Source organism: Columba livia, chromosome 18 (assembly GCF_036013475.1).
Source record: "Columba livia isolate bColLiv1 breed racing homer chromosome 18, bColLiv1.pat.W.v2, whole genome shotgun sequence".
In the NCBI taxonomy this organism is placed as follows: Eukaryota; Metazoa; Chordata; class Aves; order Columbiformes; family Columbidae; genus Columba; species Columba livia.
The window spans coordinates 10,500,017-10,516,772 of NC_088619.1; the positions used below are offsets into that span (position 1 = coordinate 10,500,017).

Below are 16,756 nucleotides of genomic sequence, written 5' to 3' on the forward strand. Positions count from 1 at the left end.
ACGTACAATACTCATTCTAACGTCATGTTTCGCAGGGGATTAGCATGCAAGGCACAACTAGTGCTTTTAAGGCTTTTTTACCTGACAGGACAAACTGTAGGACAGAATCATGGTTTCTTCATTTCTCTGAGACGTTTGTGAAACTAGAGAAGGTTTACAAAATGTAAAGTCAACTCTGAAGAAACCCTGTCATAGAATAGCATGAAAACAAAATGTCAAGCTGCGCAGAACTGGCGAGTACCGGCCATCTCCCTTTGCCTAAGGCAACATTCATCTCATTTCATTCACATTTATGTTCAGCTCAAATAGCTAGAAACTCAAATGGGCAAGTTGAGCAGCACGGCAGCTCCCCAGGAGGAGGACAGCAGGACATCTCCCCAAGACCGGAATGGAACCCAGATGGCCCCTAACAACCCCAATTTTTCCCATGCTAAAGATGAAGTTTTTGGTTATTAAAACAACCCCAAACACAAAACCAAACGCACAACACAGAAAAACTCTAAAACCTTGATGAGTGAAGATACTAAGTGAGGCTCAATTAAAAACCTTAGGACAGACAAACCTGGTTTTCCCAGCTTCCCAACTACGTACCAAGACATGAGGGGTCTTGGGGGTTTTTTTCAGCTTGTCAAAAAGCTTCTAGAACCTTGTAACTGTCATACACATTTCAGTACAGTCTCTCAAAGATTCATTTTAAAGAGTGTGGTAAACATTTTAGTATTAAAAATAGTGAATGATGACAGACAGACCAAAACCATCCCCCCACCCACTCCAGGTGCACAGCAACCACCAAATTCCTAGTCATTCTATTACAGTACATTCACATATTTTCCAAAATCCACAAAAGTATTAAGGCAAAAGAAGGAGAAGTATGTGGCAAAAGCATCCACGTGTGTGTTCTCACTTAAATGTGTTTTCTTATTTTTACACAGTATTTATAACTCTACATGTTTCATGGTATAAACTTATTGACAGATGCTGCCAAGAATCCTCCCTGGACTTTGTTGTCCAGAACACGAAGGAGGTCCCTGCCAAAACCAGGATACTAAACCCAAAGCCACTGTTTTGATTTGCATTCCCCTCCATTTCTTGCATTAGACATAGAATAGAGCAACAGTTAATATATCGGTTTAATGTATTAAAGCTTTCTGGTAGTTTTGAGGGGTTTTTGTCTTTTATTTCCCCAAAAGCAATTGAGGCAACTCATTTCTAAAAGCTCTGACAAATTTTAATTGCAACATCTGATAGGTCAATTACAGATTGCCTGACCTTAACAGCTGCTTTACAGGCTTGACTCAAATCAACTGAGTCAGAAAATGATGAGCACCTCCCACAACATGTTTTTCTAATCCTAATTGCTAAGAAACTATGGCAGGTATATACATGAAAGAAAAACAACTTTGCCAGCAGTCCAAATTAACAGGATTATTGTACAGAGAAGTAAATATAAAAGACAGCATATTTCACAAGGAAAATGAAAATCAGCGTGCTGTGATGACACAAAGTGAAGTTCCTTACGCACCTTCAAGCCTTTTTGTTCACACAGCAAGAATACGAGAGGATCCTTCCCCTGTGCCTTCAGCATTGTAAAAGTTTCTACTGTTGCAGACAGAAAGAGCGTCTGTAGTCCCAGCTACCTGACAAAATGAGAACAAATGCTCTCCACGCTATGTGGGTTACATTTTGTGCCTGCACACACACAGAAAGAAAAGCATAATTAAAACAGCTTCAAGGAAATTAATTTTAGGTCATCAATTTTAAGGTCTTGATTTGCTGGGAGATAAAAGAACAGCAAAAGCCACCAGATGGATTCAAAAGGGCAAAGGGAAATAGAAGTGTCTTTGAGCCATATCCTGCCTTGTTCAATTACAGTATTATACAGGAAATTCTAATTTCAGACATATGGCAATGTTCTTATACACATGCTTAATAAATCCACCACGCATTTGTTTATCAAACCAAGTCAGGCAGCACACGAGCTCTGAACTGCACACGCTGTTAAGAAGTGTGGGGGAACATCCATAGCCACTTCCTCACACATCACCACACAGCGGGTGTGGCTGCTTAAAACTGGGTTTAATTGCTGAGGGAGGTCAAGGCGGAGACGCCAAGCACGGGTGGCAACTCCAGCTGTCATGCAGGATAAGGTGACAAAACAGCGATGACTGAGGCGTGTGGAAGCTGCACCTGTCCCCGCAGGGCTGGATCTGCCACGCAACATTCAATGAAGGCTTTAGAGACGATAGTTGCTCTTTTGGGGAAAACGAAACAAACACAGTACTGGTGGAAATCTAGACATGGGATGGGAATCTTTTAATCTGACATTCATCACCACACAGTGAGACAAACACCTCTCTGTTACACCATGGAGCAGCCTCCACACCCCCCCAAAGTTCTCCTGAACTCCGTGAAGCATCAGAAGTGTGATGGGAATAGACAATGTCTTCTTTAATAGTCTGAGTTCTGAGCAGACCACACAAATCAGCATTTATTCCGCTTGGGGTATCGGAGGAGGAGGCCTGAAGGGCCACTGCTCACACCATTCCCACTTTGGGACTAGAAAGAAATCTGCAGGACAATCATCCCATTGCAGTTTTCACTGCCCGCTTCGGGCACGAGGATGCGAGAGGCAGATTTTAAAAAGTATATCTTGAGAAAATATTAAAACAACCCTCATGGTGCGGCACAGCAATTTACTCATTTTTATAATTTTAATTGTGAAGTTTTGGCTTGATAGAAAGACTAACGGATTTCTAGCTAGAATGTTTAAAATCTAGTCAATAAAAATGAAACTGAAAAGTTGTTCCACCTCATCAGAAAAGCAAAAGTTCATAAAATCTGTTCCAATACTCAAAAACCACTACCAATCCACATCCCAAAGCTGCATGACAAAAGAAATGGAGATCCATACAACCAAATGTTTATGCTCTTAAACAGAACACACCTCTAAATGACTCTTTTCAGACCCTGGCGGGTTTTTTTTCCGCAAGTGTCAGGCACAGATCCCCAGCTCGTCTGTGACCTCCAGACAGTGCTACGGCAGCCTGGGAAACAGCCCGTTGTCATAAAGGAATTACAGAGCAGCGCAGTCCGCACGCACAGCCGGTCCTTCCTCCATCCGCACCTCCTGTTATTCACTAAAATAACACATAGACGGAATAGTACAAATTTTTTACTTGTTTTTTCACAAAAATATTTTTGTGAAGTTGTCCCACATTTGCTCAGAAGGTTTATTGAGGACTCGGCAAAGCCTTTATTAACTAGCACATTTTTGAGTTGACAGACATTTAGGATTATCTCCCCCTTAGTTCTGCCCCCTTCTCCCAATTAATTTGTTTAATACTTCAAGTTGAAAAGGGAGAAATGTGAAAGCGATTAGACAAAGAGAACTGCTACCGAGGAGGTCTTACAAAGATAAGCCTTATCAAACTTCACAGCAGTTACAAACAAGAAAAGAAATGTATGGATCCCTTTCATTTACCACCAAAATACATTTACTTATGCATTCAGCCCCAAATGTTGCGTAAGAGTATTAGGAAAGAAAGTGAAGCCCCTACGGGCAGCAGAAATACAGATATGTATTAAGCAATCCCCAGCTTGGTCTCCAGAGCAGAAATCTTCACTTTGCACCGGCTACTTTGGGGCAGAGAGGCAGGAACAAGAGGCGGGAGGTGAGCGCTGGGCAGGGGGTACAGGAAAGCCACGGGAATTCTGTAATTTGGCGAGATTATCGTCCCCGGCCTCGGCTGGAAGACACTTCTGGACACAGGGCAGAGCCCCGGGTGGGCAGAGTCTCCATACGCAGAAGTTTCGGAGGGGAACGTAACACAACGTGCTGCAGCTACGAGCCAAAAACCAGGGAGCACCCAACCTAGACAGCAACTTTCACCACCTGCTTTTAGTATCACATGTTAAGCAATATTTCCTCAGCAAGTTGCCACAATCACAAGCGTGTGAGCATGACTACCTCCCCCTCAAAGGAGCCTTATTCTTCGAGCCTGTTTGGGCTCATAAAACAGACATTTTTATTTCCTCAGTCTTAATCCTGACTTCCAGTGAAACAAAATTATTTTCGCAGCTTTCTGTTTAATTTCAGATCAGAACTCCATTGCAGCCCATGATAGGCTGCATTTACATCTCAGCCCTCCATGATCTGTTTTGAAATTCCCAGTATGAAGGGAGGCAGTAGCTCGGTTTGTGCTTATATTTGTGCAGTCCTATCTTACAATTGAAGTATAATTTAAACAAAACACATGAAATCCAGAGTGAGATCTAGAGTCTTACAGCTCTCAGTCATCTGCATTAGCTACTAAAACCCAATATAGCAATTTTTTGGACTCTAAACAGATCCTCAGAAGAGCACCCCAATTACTGAATATGCTTTTTCATAGTCTTTTAAGGGATCCTGTTTTTAAGCTTGACCATCCCATTTTCTCACAGCTTCAGGATAACAATCCTGCATTGACAGGGTAGGTGGTCCAGGACACGCAATACATTCACCAGCACTAAGGGACATTCTTCTGCAATATTCCTGTCATCAAACACCGGTGGGGTCAGAGAGCACAACAGCTGATAAACCACAGAGACACCAGGTAATGAATATTAAAGTCCAGTTCATACGACAATTCATTTGTGCTACCCTCCTGGACTTCATGGGCAAACACCACTGTTTACTATGTTTTATTGATTTTCTGTTATGCTTTGTCCATCAGTCCTCTTGTCTTTTAGAACACTAATGTAACTGCTATGCTGTGTATTGATTCAGACTTGGCACAGCAGAATAACACACCTTGCTGTTCAGAAAGGAGAGAGTTAAAATAAATAGGAGAAAAAGACAACAAACAGAGAGCTAGGAATTTTGAGAAGGAGGATGGCAAGATCAGAGAATATACCCTTTTTTACCATGATACTCCCATGCCCCTCCAAAGACACTAATAATCGGTGTCATTAGAGACAATACTTCTGAGTATCCAGAGGATAAAGAGAACTGTTAAATAACCCAACACTTTAGAACTCTGCTCTTCTCACAGGGCGTGAGGCAGGAAACAAAAAAACATGTGCAAAATTTACCGGGATTACTGCATACTGCAGATATTTCACCCACTCTTGTCATACGTGCTCCTTTGCTTCCCATCTCCCAGGACTTCCAGCCAGGGCAAGAAGTTTTTAAGCAACTCCTTAATTGAGCAATTTCAACTTAAGGTACTTGTTTCTTTTTTATTTTCCAGAGATACCGGTCATCAAGGACCCCATTAAAGGAAATGATGATGCATCTGTTAATCAGGTCTTAAAACAGACACTTCCGTAGCCCTGGGGATCCAAAATAATTGATCACTCTAACAGCAAGAAACTACAGAGCAGGCAGATAGCACAGGAACCACACAGGCAAATAACTGCACCAGAGAACTGGTGGGATTGGAAGTCCTCACAACGCTCCCGAGGAACAGGTGATGTTAAATGTTCCCAGCCAACGCGCAGACTTCATGTTTTGTTGCCTCAGGCTGGAAGCGGGATCTTGATCAATAATTATTAACTTTCTGCCTTCAAACTTCTGGGCCTGCACATTAACAGAAGCTTTAAAAAAGGTTAAACTGTCCAAGAACAGATAATTCACAATTCTGACAAGAACAGGAGGTCATATATTTTTATGACACAATAATTGGGATTATGTCCCACGTATTCGGAAAAGAAGCTGGATTCAACCACTTGTACAAAAACAACCCCAATCTATGTCCTTTCCTAGTAAGCCTAATGAAGATGCTGCCTCCCCTACAGACCAGTGCAATAAAGGCATGAAGCAACAGTAGAAAACACTTAGAAATAGTGAAGCAACAATAGAAAATACTTGGACAACTGTCTTCATGTCACAAATTTCACCAGTTTCTCAACATGTTGAAACAGATGTCTGGAGCTCGTCTGGTCCAACCTCTCGTTCAAAACAGGGTTAACCTCTAGCTCTGTAGCAAGGAGATGACACCAGGAATAAGATCGGTTACAGGCAGCATTGCCAGTTTGGTCAGAGATCTTGGACCATCAATGCAAGACAGCACATGACAGTTCAGACAACTGCACGGAGGCTGTTCTTTGAACGGGTCTCTCGCTATCTGGTGGGTACAAAGCCAACCCTGCCATAATTAACTCCCTCCCGTGCTGCATTCTTCAGCATCTGGGACGCATGGAATTGTCCTCTCAGTATTTCACTCATCTACCCTAAAATCACAACACATCCTTTCTAGTGTCCACTTCACATTACCTAGAGTAAGAAAATTCACTGTTCATCCCCTTTATTGGGAACACGTAGCATCCTTATGCATTTCCAGAGCTGATTTCTACTCTGAATACATTATCTCTCTTCTAATACCAAGTACACATTCATGAAAGCTCACCGTATTAACTCTTCTTTATTTCTCTAATCTCTAAGCCTACAGTACGCTCTTATTTTCCAACATACATTGTCATTTGATTGTTTCATTTAGGGCAGCACAGGCTTCCAGAACACAATGCCTTTATTCAAGGATAAGTGTTTTAGAGCACACTGAATTAACTTTACTACTTACTGTGGACATCGGATACCACAATTCCTGTCTTACCAAAGGAAAAGAATAAAAATCCAGAGATTGGAAGGACTTTTCCAAGCTCCAAGACTTCCTTTAAGACCAGAATGTCCTTACCCTCCTCTTCATTCTTTTTAAACCTACAATTTACCCTAACAAACAGCCTTCACTTTAATTCAGCTCTTGGGCAGGTCTCAGCTACGCCCTGTGCACTCAGCACCACAATTTATCCACACATGGGCTGTAACAGGCTAAAGCTCGATCCTTGATACTGCACAGAGGACAGTGGAAAAACAGCACGTGAAACGTATCCTTAGCATGTTCACCTGCACACTCACACAATATACGGCTGGTGGCCTTTCGGACACACTACAAGAGAAGCCTCATGGATTTGGTTGAGTTCGCACAGAGAGGTGAGGTTAGAGCAGCACAATCCCCAAATCTATCAGCTAAGAAGCTGTTGGAATACAATGCATCTTCAGTCCTCTAGCTACATGATTTTCCATTTATTTTGGTTACTTTAACCTTTTATTTACCAGACAAGTTTCCCTGCCTTCCATTACTTTGTTTACACATCTACCCCAACAAGGAAATTATTGGTATCATACATTCTGTCAAGGTTTCCTTCTCCACATTCTCCACTTTCTAAAACAACTGGCTTAGAAGTTCTTTAGTTAGAAAAAACTAAGCATTTGCTATTAATATTTGAAACTACTAAGCGTTGTTTTCATGTAAAAAGAAGTATGCATTAATATATGTATTCTATTGGGCTGTGTCTTCACGTTTTCACTGTGGATTTCATTAACTGATTTTCTTTTCTGGACAAGCAATATAGGCCATTTAAATAAGTTATTCGCACGGATCAAGAGCAAAGTTCACAAGTAGTCAGCTTACCAATACAATTCACAGGGGATACAGTATACCGGCAGAGTCCAGTATAAGACACCACTGAGCACAGAATTACCTTCTTGGTCTTTTGCTCGATAGAGAAAGGACCTTACCCTGCCCTGCCTTAGAAACGCCGCCTCAAACCTCAGCACCTACTCGGAGCATCAAAAACTTGCCACCCACAACAGAGCAGCTTGTTGGATCAGCTTTGAAGTCAACCAGAACAGTAACCTCTCATGTATCATAAAAGAACATTATGTCAGTCTTTAAAAGTCAATTCTAACATCAAAAACATTGGTTTGCTTTCTTTTGCTTAAGTTAAAGTGCTTTACCTCTAATTTAGCACATTTAAAATGCACAGAAAATTGGAACAGGATACTCACACTGCCTCAATTTTATACAGAGCTAAGGAATATGAAGTTATTTTTAAAAAAGATACATCTTCTGTAAAAAAATACGCCCCTGAGACTGTGAGCCTGCCTTGTTTTTCCTCGAGTTCTGCAGGCAAGATCATCTTGAAAGAGGAGTTGTGTGAAGACAGAGGAGTATGACAAAGCATCTTAACAGAAGATAATCTTACAGCACTGAAGTCTTACACCAATTTATCTTACAGTTGCAATATCGAAGTTACGTACAGAAGTTCAATTTAAACTCGGCTGTAAACTTAACTCTCCTAAATTACGGACTGGAGTTCCTTAAGACATTTGCTGACAGATACAAATCATCAAGAAGTTGAGCACAGACATTTGGAAGGAACTTTAGCACATGCTGAGGAGATGTAAATGGATTTAGACACTGAACTGCAGCAGTGAGATAAAATACAAATGATACTGAGAATTAAAAGAGAGGCAGAAACTAAAGAACGGGCACATAGGACAAGAGAGAAGGAAACAATTCTAGGAGACTGAAAATCTCTCGCTTTTGATACTAAAAGCCAACTAGAAACCCTCCCCCAGTTCCAGAAAGAAAAACGTTACCGCTGTTTCCTCTGTTGCTTGTTTTTAAGGTACCACTCGTAGTTCAGCAGAGCTCCTGCCAAACTGCAAACCCTTCCTCAGCCAAACCGTCACCTCAGTTACACTGAGGGAAAGGGGACGTTCACTCCATCGCGCCGACCGTGCCCAAAAATAACCCCTCGCCCAGCCCCGGCCGGCCCGGCCCAGCACGGCTCACCCAGAGGCAGCCCCAGGACCGACCCGACCCCCCGGGCTCCCCGCGGCCGGCCCGACAGCAGCGCCCGCCGGCCCCTCACGGCCGCCATCAGCCCCTGCCCGGGCCCGGCCGCTCCCCAGGAGCCGCCTCCCGGCCCGCTCTAGGCCCGGCCCGCCTCCCTCGGCCGCCGGACGCCCCTTCCTTCCCTCCTGCCCCCAGCCCCGCGCACACCGGCGGAGCCCGCCGGGCTCCCGCGCCTCACGCCGGGCGCTGCTGCGGCGGCGCTTCCCGCCCCGGCGGGTGCGGCGGGGAGCGCGCGGTCTGCCCGGAGCGGGCCCAGGCGGAGCGGCGCAGCCCGCCCTGCCCTCGCCTACCTTATCCGCGGCTCATGGCACTGCCCGGCGCGGCCCCGGCGTCCCCCGGCCCGCGCCACCAGCGCCGCGCCGGGCGGCGGCAGCAGGAGGGGAGGCGGCCGCGCTGCCCGGCGCCGCCAATCCGGGCCCCGCGGTGGGCCGGGCCTGCCCGAGCCGCCGCAGCGCCGGCCGGAGGGGCGGGGCGGGGCGGGGGCGGCCGGCGGGGCTGCGGCGCTGCGAGGGGAAGGGGCGGCCGGGCCGGGGGTCGCCCCGGGGGGGGGACTCGGGTGGTGGCTCCGGCGGGCAGCACGCTGCCGAAGTTTGAGGCAGCCGGTCAGAGGTGGCACGAGGAAGCGCCTCCCCAAACGAGGAGCCGCTCCGGGAAACAGTAAATGGCCAACACAGGGGCTGTGAAATTGTGGCCTTTCCCGGTCACTTGGAAAACGTCCATGAAAAACAAGTGGCCCGGGTTTGTGAGGCCATTGACATCGCGGGCCGTTCTCTGCCGCCAGCGCTGGTGTTAAACCTCCCAATTCTTCATTTTTGCATTGACCGCATCTATAAGCAGCCAGTTCCAGGAAAACACTGTTTGCTTGGGGTTTTTCTTATGAACTCATGCATAGGTATTGCAGGTGAATGTTTACTCCTGGCATCTCCGACTAAATCATTTCATAGAAGGAGCTGCTGCCTGCAGGAAATGGGTATGCAAGCAGACAAAGCTGTTTGGTGTCAAGGAGTTATACAAACGGCCAAAAATTACGTTACCCAAACAACTAGGCAGTTATCCTACCAAACATACCATGTCAGAGGTTGTTTTATTTGCTTTTCGTATTTCCCAATTTGAAGCAGACTGAGGAAAAAAATTCTCCCTGTCAAAAGGTTGTTTTCCCAAAAATGGTCTCATGCAATAAATCACAGCGTTACCACTGCTTTTACCCTTCACTTAATTGCTCTTGCTTCTGAAGGCAGTTAATAATGAGATTACAACATCTACACCGGCTCAGATTGATGTTGGCCTTAGCTACCCTAAGAGCGGGGCAAGACTGCATTGTGTGATTATCGCTGGATTGCTTCTATTCTGCAGACCCTTTTTTTTAATTAAAACGACAATGTTGTGTTTTAAATATACATACAAGTATATTCCATCATCTGGGATAGGTTTCGTTTCATAGCTGTCACTATATAGGCAGACCTTTGAGTCATTATATACAGCTCGTGTTAGCATGTCCAAAGTCTAAAGATAACAGTTGGTTGGTTGGTTGTTTTTACAACAGGTTTTTCCCGCACAAACAAAGACTATGGCTAAAACTGTGACTGATGGGTTTGTTTTAGCTATGCTAAACTATAAACAATTTGCTAGAATTTCTGAAGCTCTTCCTGCCCACTATTCGCACCTAACCTGGGCAACATATGGCCTACAAGACTTGGCCTCAAGATAAATATTTTTGCACCTGAACTCAGGTGCTCGGCAGAGGCTTCTCCCATAGCGTGACACGTGTTGAGCAAAGGCTGGATCTGCCCACTAGGAAAAGCCAGGCACAAGCTGTGTCTGGCCACTTACCTGCCTCTGAGCTTCATGGTGTTATGGCCTCTTGGGAATCCTCTTCTAAAGGCAAGTCCCAACCAGATGGAAGAAAGAAAAAGGAAGAGTCTTTGAAGTTCTGAAACATTCGGTGCTGCAAGAGTAAATCCTTTTGTTGGATAATTTATCTTCCACCCATCCTGCAAGACAAGAGAATAAAGTATTGCTTATTTATTTTTAATATTTCGGTATCCTACGTATAAATATGCAGCAACTCTGAGAAACAACAGGCCTGCAGGTTCTAGAAGTAGCAATCTATAATCAGGAGCTACTTTTGAAAAAAATGACTTTAATCTTTTGGAATATGTGAGGAAGAAATTTAAATGCCTTTTAAAAGCAGTTCTTGAGCAGGCTGTAAAATAAGAAGTAATATTTCTCTCCCGAGCCACTGCGAGGCTCAGTTCATTTCTCTGTAATGCCCCCATCAGAATTTCATAGCTCAGGACAGTTTAAAGCTTGTACTTCTGTGAGAAAAGAACATTACATGAGATTTGGGTTTCCACATGGTTTTCACAAACCTCTCATTGCTGTCTGATCTCCTGGGGAAGACCCAAGAACTGCCGGACAGGCCTGCTTGCAATTTGCTGCTGAGAAGCCTTAAAATAATTGAGGCAGCAGCTGTGCCTGAACACATGAATCTTGGCATACGTGCGTTTGTTATCTGGCTGTTATTTTGTTTGTTATCTGTATGATATTAAACACGATGGAAAGAGGCTTAGCGTGGCAAAAACAAAGAAGATCCCCTGCCCGCTCAGTGCGTACAGCAACCCAACAAGAACTCAAGAGGCCGAGGCTTCCCGGTGAGCTTCCGCTGGTTCTGCCTGTGGGCACAGAGGACAGTCTGAGGTTCCTAACGCCACACTCCTTCTGCAGCGTGTCTCTGCTTGTGAAACACCGAAACGATAGCGTCCTCAGCACCTCCCAGTTCTTCTCCTGCCCGATGGCTTCACTGTTGTCTTTGGACCTGCACTCTGTAAGTCGCAAATCTGCCCATCTCGTCCTCCACTGCTCCCCACCCACTGATCTCAGGTCATATTGTCCCTGCAGAGCCTGCCCAGCCGGCCCTCCGCGCGCAGCTCCAGCCCTGCTCTGAAACCCCCCAGGGACCTGCACAAGCTCTGAGCTCTTGTTGCTTCCTGTGCTAAAGCACAGTATTTTGTGGTTGGTTGCTTCTTTGTGTGTTTTTGTTTGGCTTTGTATTGCTGCTTCTTTTTTAAAGCTGAGCTGAGGATAGATCTTCTCATTTGTCCTGTGATCTCCCTCTCTCTCTATATATATATTTTTTTTCTAATTTATTAAAGGTTTCTAGATTGCCACGTATCTGCAGAGACGCAGCTCTATACCTCTCCTCACATCAGGTCCTTGTACACGCTCAGAGAAGACACATTTCCAGAGACAGAGGAGGTTCCAACCTCCACCTGTCTCCCTGTGGGCTGATGTTCTGGTAGAAGGGCAAGAGCACGGGCCTCTCTCGTGGCTGCCAAGAGGTCAAGTGGATTCACAGAACAAGCTAAAACAAGGTCAGCAGGGCCTGCAGAGCTAAACCGTGCTGCCAAGGTGACCCCCAGAGGTAGACCTGTTCCCAGGGAATGTACTGACAGTGCAGCCCAGGTCAAATAGTTTGAATGCTGTGAATTCACACTGATTTCTCTCAGGCGTCCAAAACCTTCATGATGCTTCTCACACAGACCAATCTCCCAACACTGAATCCAGACTGGGAAAATGGCAGGTGCTTACCTAGAGCAGCGGTGCCATCCATCTCTGGGGAAGAGCTGAGACCGTGTGCCGCACAGAACAGCCACGTGCACGCTGCCAAAGTCACACGAAGGTTGCAAGAGCTGGTATCTGTATTTCAGTGTACCTGGCAAATGCACAAAACTCTAAAAGCCTGAAATTTGATCTGCACATGGTGGAGAAGTCAATACCCCTCCCTCCGCAGAGACCTTTGTCAGTTGGAATCTGTGCTGCCTGAGTGCTGGAGGACTTCAGAGTGCAACTGTGACAAAATACAAAGCTGGGGGAAGGTATGGGGGGTACAATGGCACTGTTCCACATTTTGTCTGTGCAGACATTCCACCACAAGTCCTTGACAATAATATCAGCTGCTACAGACCATTTTCTATTAATCAAGAAAAGTAAATCGCAAAATAAACAGCATGGGTCCTGACCTTTTAGCTGCCAAATCATTCACCTATTTTAAATCTACAAGTAAATTTAGTACTCCTGAAACAGAACAGCTGAAGATACATATTTAAACGAAGCACATACACTGCAACTTTTCCACATGCACAGCTCTACCACAGGAGCATTAATGCCAGCCAGCAGTACCCTGCTGCCCTTGCCCGGCCAGATGCTAAGGTTCTGCGCTGATGTGCTTAATATAAATGGTTAGTGAAGAGAAAAGAGCAGTGACTATAGCCTGGAAATGAACAGCAACCTCCAGATCCAGACCTTCAAACCAACAGCCCAACATTCAGGAGGAGCAGAGTCCATAGTGTTTGTGGGGAGGACAAAAGGGGGAAACAGAATATACGGTCAGGTGATCTGTGATCATTTTATTATCCCTTGTCTTCCCAGGGAAAATCAGAAAAAAATAATCCAAATTAATGACAAGTGTGGCTTGAAAGGGGTTAGTGAAGCTACACTGGAGTCCTGCATGAGTGCTGTTACTAAGAATTAAACTGGCCTTCATTTGATTTAGCTTTCTTCAGTTTCAGAGTGAAGTACCCTAAATCAGATTAATGCCACTTAATTCTGTATATGAATATCTGCATAGGGTTTAATAGAATTTAACTAATCTACTTTAAAAGAGAATTCAAGTAAGGTTTCCTAAGTGTCCCCTTCGAGGAAAGATTCACATCAATAGACTTAAAGGGAATTGTTCCTGGATCATGCTGGCATGAGGTTCAAAACATCAACATCACCATAACAATAGCGACAAATTGCTCAGATAGCTTTGTTCTGAGAGCATTAACATCTGATCCAGAGCCGAATGTATACCTGCTGAAATGGAATCAGAAAATGCAGCGTGAGTGAATTCTTAGTTAACCAAAGAGGGGTAAAACACTGAAGAGACTTTGGTTTGTCCAGCTGAGATGGGGAACTGTGTAGATGGGCCCCTGGACAGGGTGTTTCCCATGTTCTGAAGGTGTGAACAACCTGTATTCGTTTTGTAAGGCTGATATAATTTAGGCTGTTGTGCATATCTAGATAGTGTAATTTCAATTGCTAGAACCTTTATTTACATGAACTTCATCAAGATGTCAGGAACTGCAATCTCTGCGACTGTAATTAGGAACCTTTAACAGAGCAGTCGCATCGCATATTGCAGAACAAACCCAAGTGTTTACGCCAGTCAGACCAGCGTTTTGGAATAAAGCAGCGGCAAGGTCTTTTTTAAATGGGGCAAGTCAGACACTGTGCTTTGCTGAGGACACTGGGCTTAAACAACGAGAACATGAAGATGCAGTTACACCCTGGAACAAACAAGAGCACAGCTTTGAAAGCAAACACAGGGCTGGTATTTCCCCATGTTAAAGTACTGCCTCTGAAAGAGCATTCAGTACTCATCCATTCATACAAAATAATCACAGCCAAGCCTCAATCCTTCCCTGCTCTCCCTGCAACCAAACACACACCAGTGAGAGCTCCATCCTGGCCCATTTCTCTAACAAATTTGGACCCAGCGAATGTTCTCAGTGCCTCCACAATTGAATTTTTCCTCTGGGCTGAGCATTCTCCTTCTCTCCAATAATATAAACTGTACAGCACTTTAGGATGAAGACCTCAGCACAGAGACATATTAAATAACATCTCACTGTGCTAATCATTCAGGTGGCTAAATAGGGAATCTGTGCTCCTTAGACTACTTATTACAGGCAAATAGCATCACCCTGTGCAGGGCAACATCTGGCTCCATATGACCTTGGGTTTTTTCATATATAGGAGCTGTTCCCTGTAGTTCAAGAGTGAGTCATATCTTTTTCAGAGTATCATTAAACCTTTTAATTAAACATTGCTCAGTAATCTATCCAACCAGGATCCCTGAGTCAACATTACAAGTGCTGATAGACAATGCAATATATTTTTCATGTAAATCCAGTGTGATATACTAAGGAGTGTGATAAGTACATGCACAGTCTGCTCAAGGGGGTGGGGGGAAGTAAACTAAGCACAGTCATACCTTAAACTTTTAGAACATCAAATCCAGATTACCAGCAATATTAAAACTTTCTAGATTTGGGTGCCTTCTACTGCATTTAGACAGAGAATTTATCTTGATATTCAAAGCCTTCCAATACTCACATGTTTTTAAAATAGCACCATGTATTTCTTTTGAAGTATGGGCTTGTTACAGCTATTTCGAAACCTCTTACTGAACTCAGATGGATCTTGAACCTCCCTTGGGGTTGGTTTAGATGTCGGTGTTCATTCATTAATAGATTGGAAATTGTCCAGGACAATATTGCAAGAAAACATACGATGGCCAGGCTTGCTTTCTGGTTCTTCCTTTCTTAAACAGGAAGTTTCTCTACAAACAAGTCCAAGGTTAAATATGATGAGTAGGGCAAGGAATGCAGAGAAATCCAACCCAGTATTAGCAATGCATACTGCTTATTGCTCAACACAGTATTTCTCTCCAGTGGCAAGGGGAGGATACAGTAAAAACTTCAGTTGTGCAGTGAGAATCAGATTGTGCCCCAATTCCATCACATATTCCTGCTCCTTGTCACTGACAGTAAGTGTGGAATCAGCACAAAGACACATGCAGAGTGTCTAATGCCACCCAGACACAGAGTTCAGGCAAAAGCTTATGACCCCAACAGGTTTAACGTTGTCTTTCATTGCATGTTCTTTTGTATAAGAAACAAACAAGCTCTGGTACAGAAGCGGGCAGCTGAAACAGGAACAGCCGCACTAAGGAAGGCAGCAAAAGGGCTAACCTGGAGGAGAAGCTAATGCATCCAAGGTTTCTCTGGATTGAAATGCTGGGCTTTGAGGTCGTGGGGAGGAGGGCAGTGCTTGGAGCAGCCTCCTTTCAAAACCAGGCAGAACCAGATAAATTCTATAAGAACGACCTTGAGAAAAAAATCTGGTGGAGGGCTTCTGGATAAAGTGCTGACTGAAAGGACTGAAATTGCATGCAGAAAAACCGTCTCCTATTGTCTGATTCCTTTTCTGTTCAAGGAAAAAGAATTTTATACTTCCCTTGTAAATAAAAGGGCTGCATCAAAGCACCTGGATGGTCAATTTTGCCTGCTATTAGAAACAATTTGCTGGGACTACAACCACCCAAGTGCTTTGGTCAAAGGCAGGAAATAAAAGCTTCATTCATTTCCTCATGGAAAGGCAACAACTTCATCCCTTTGACCGCAACTGCACAGAGCTTGAAAAGTCAAGGATGCATGAAGCGTGATTGCAATGACTTACGAAGTGCAGAACAGGCGACATGTGCTGTGGATGTGATGATCACTGACACTCCTTTGCCCTCAACCCTGTCTTTCACTGACAGAATTACAAAGTCGGTGTAAAGCAGCTACCAAGTCAAACTAGTGATTTTGCACTGGTGGAAATGACTCCAGAAGACACAGCAATTAGGAGAATCACTCGGTGTGAGCACACAGCCCTATCCATGATTGTAGGCAATGAAGAAAACACAGATATGACCTTTGTCAGCCAGTCAGTGCACTAATTAGTGTGTCAGAAATAATAACCGTTAAACATGAAAATCTGACCTATATATGCTACAAAAGAGGAAAAGGCAGCAATTTACTTAAGTCTCTGTTATACTGTTATACTCTGTTAGTGATAATAAGCTGAAAAACCAGACCATAATGCAGGAAAGTTGTAATTAAAATGCATCAATTATAATTTTCTCCTTCTAGGGGATGTTAGTCAGGTCTGCTTTCCATTTGATATACAGAGAGACTTGTAGGATTGTGTGATTCATCCTGAAACAGTCAGAAAGAAATCAAGTCAGTGGGAAAAGATCAGCTTCAGAAAAGAACAGAAAGGCAATAAAGGTAGTTAAAGAAAACCCTTCAGCATTTTTTGTTTGACAAACCACATGTGTGTGTCAGGGTTGTTTTCTAATACAGCAGCCTTGCCTCCTTCCAGCAGTCACTGAGCTGGATTTAACCAGCGTACACAGCGTTCTGAGGTTTCGGGGCTGAGCCAGCTAATACTTTCAGTCATGCTGAACATACCATGCTGCTGCAGAGATCAGC

The 16,756-nt window shown here is 44.3% G+C and overlaps 1 protein-coding gene across 3 annotated transcripts in view; it reads right to left on the bottom strand.

Moving 5' to 3' along the window:
* The window catches only part of TEX2 (testis expressed 2), a 42,118-nt gene extending 32,992 nt beyond the window's left edge, over positions 1 to 9,126 (bottom strand). Inside the window, exon 1 of one of the 3 annotated variants that reach the window (XM_065034115.1) lies at positions 8,969 to 9,126. Coding sequence is in view for 1 of the 3 variants with exons in the window: in XM_065034114.1 (XP_064890186.1) it covers positions 8,616 to 8,703 (88 nt within the window). In the remaining 2 variants the exon portion in view is untranslated. Of the gene's footprint in view, positions 1 to 8,419; positions 8,719 to 8,968 lie in introns of those variants that run through there. The other 2 variants (XM_065034114.1, XM_021295294.2) reach the window with 2 other exon arrangements.
* Positions 9,127 to 16,756: the final 7,630 nt, after the last annotated feature.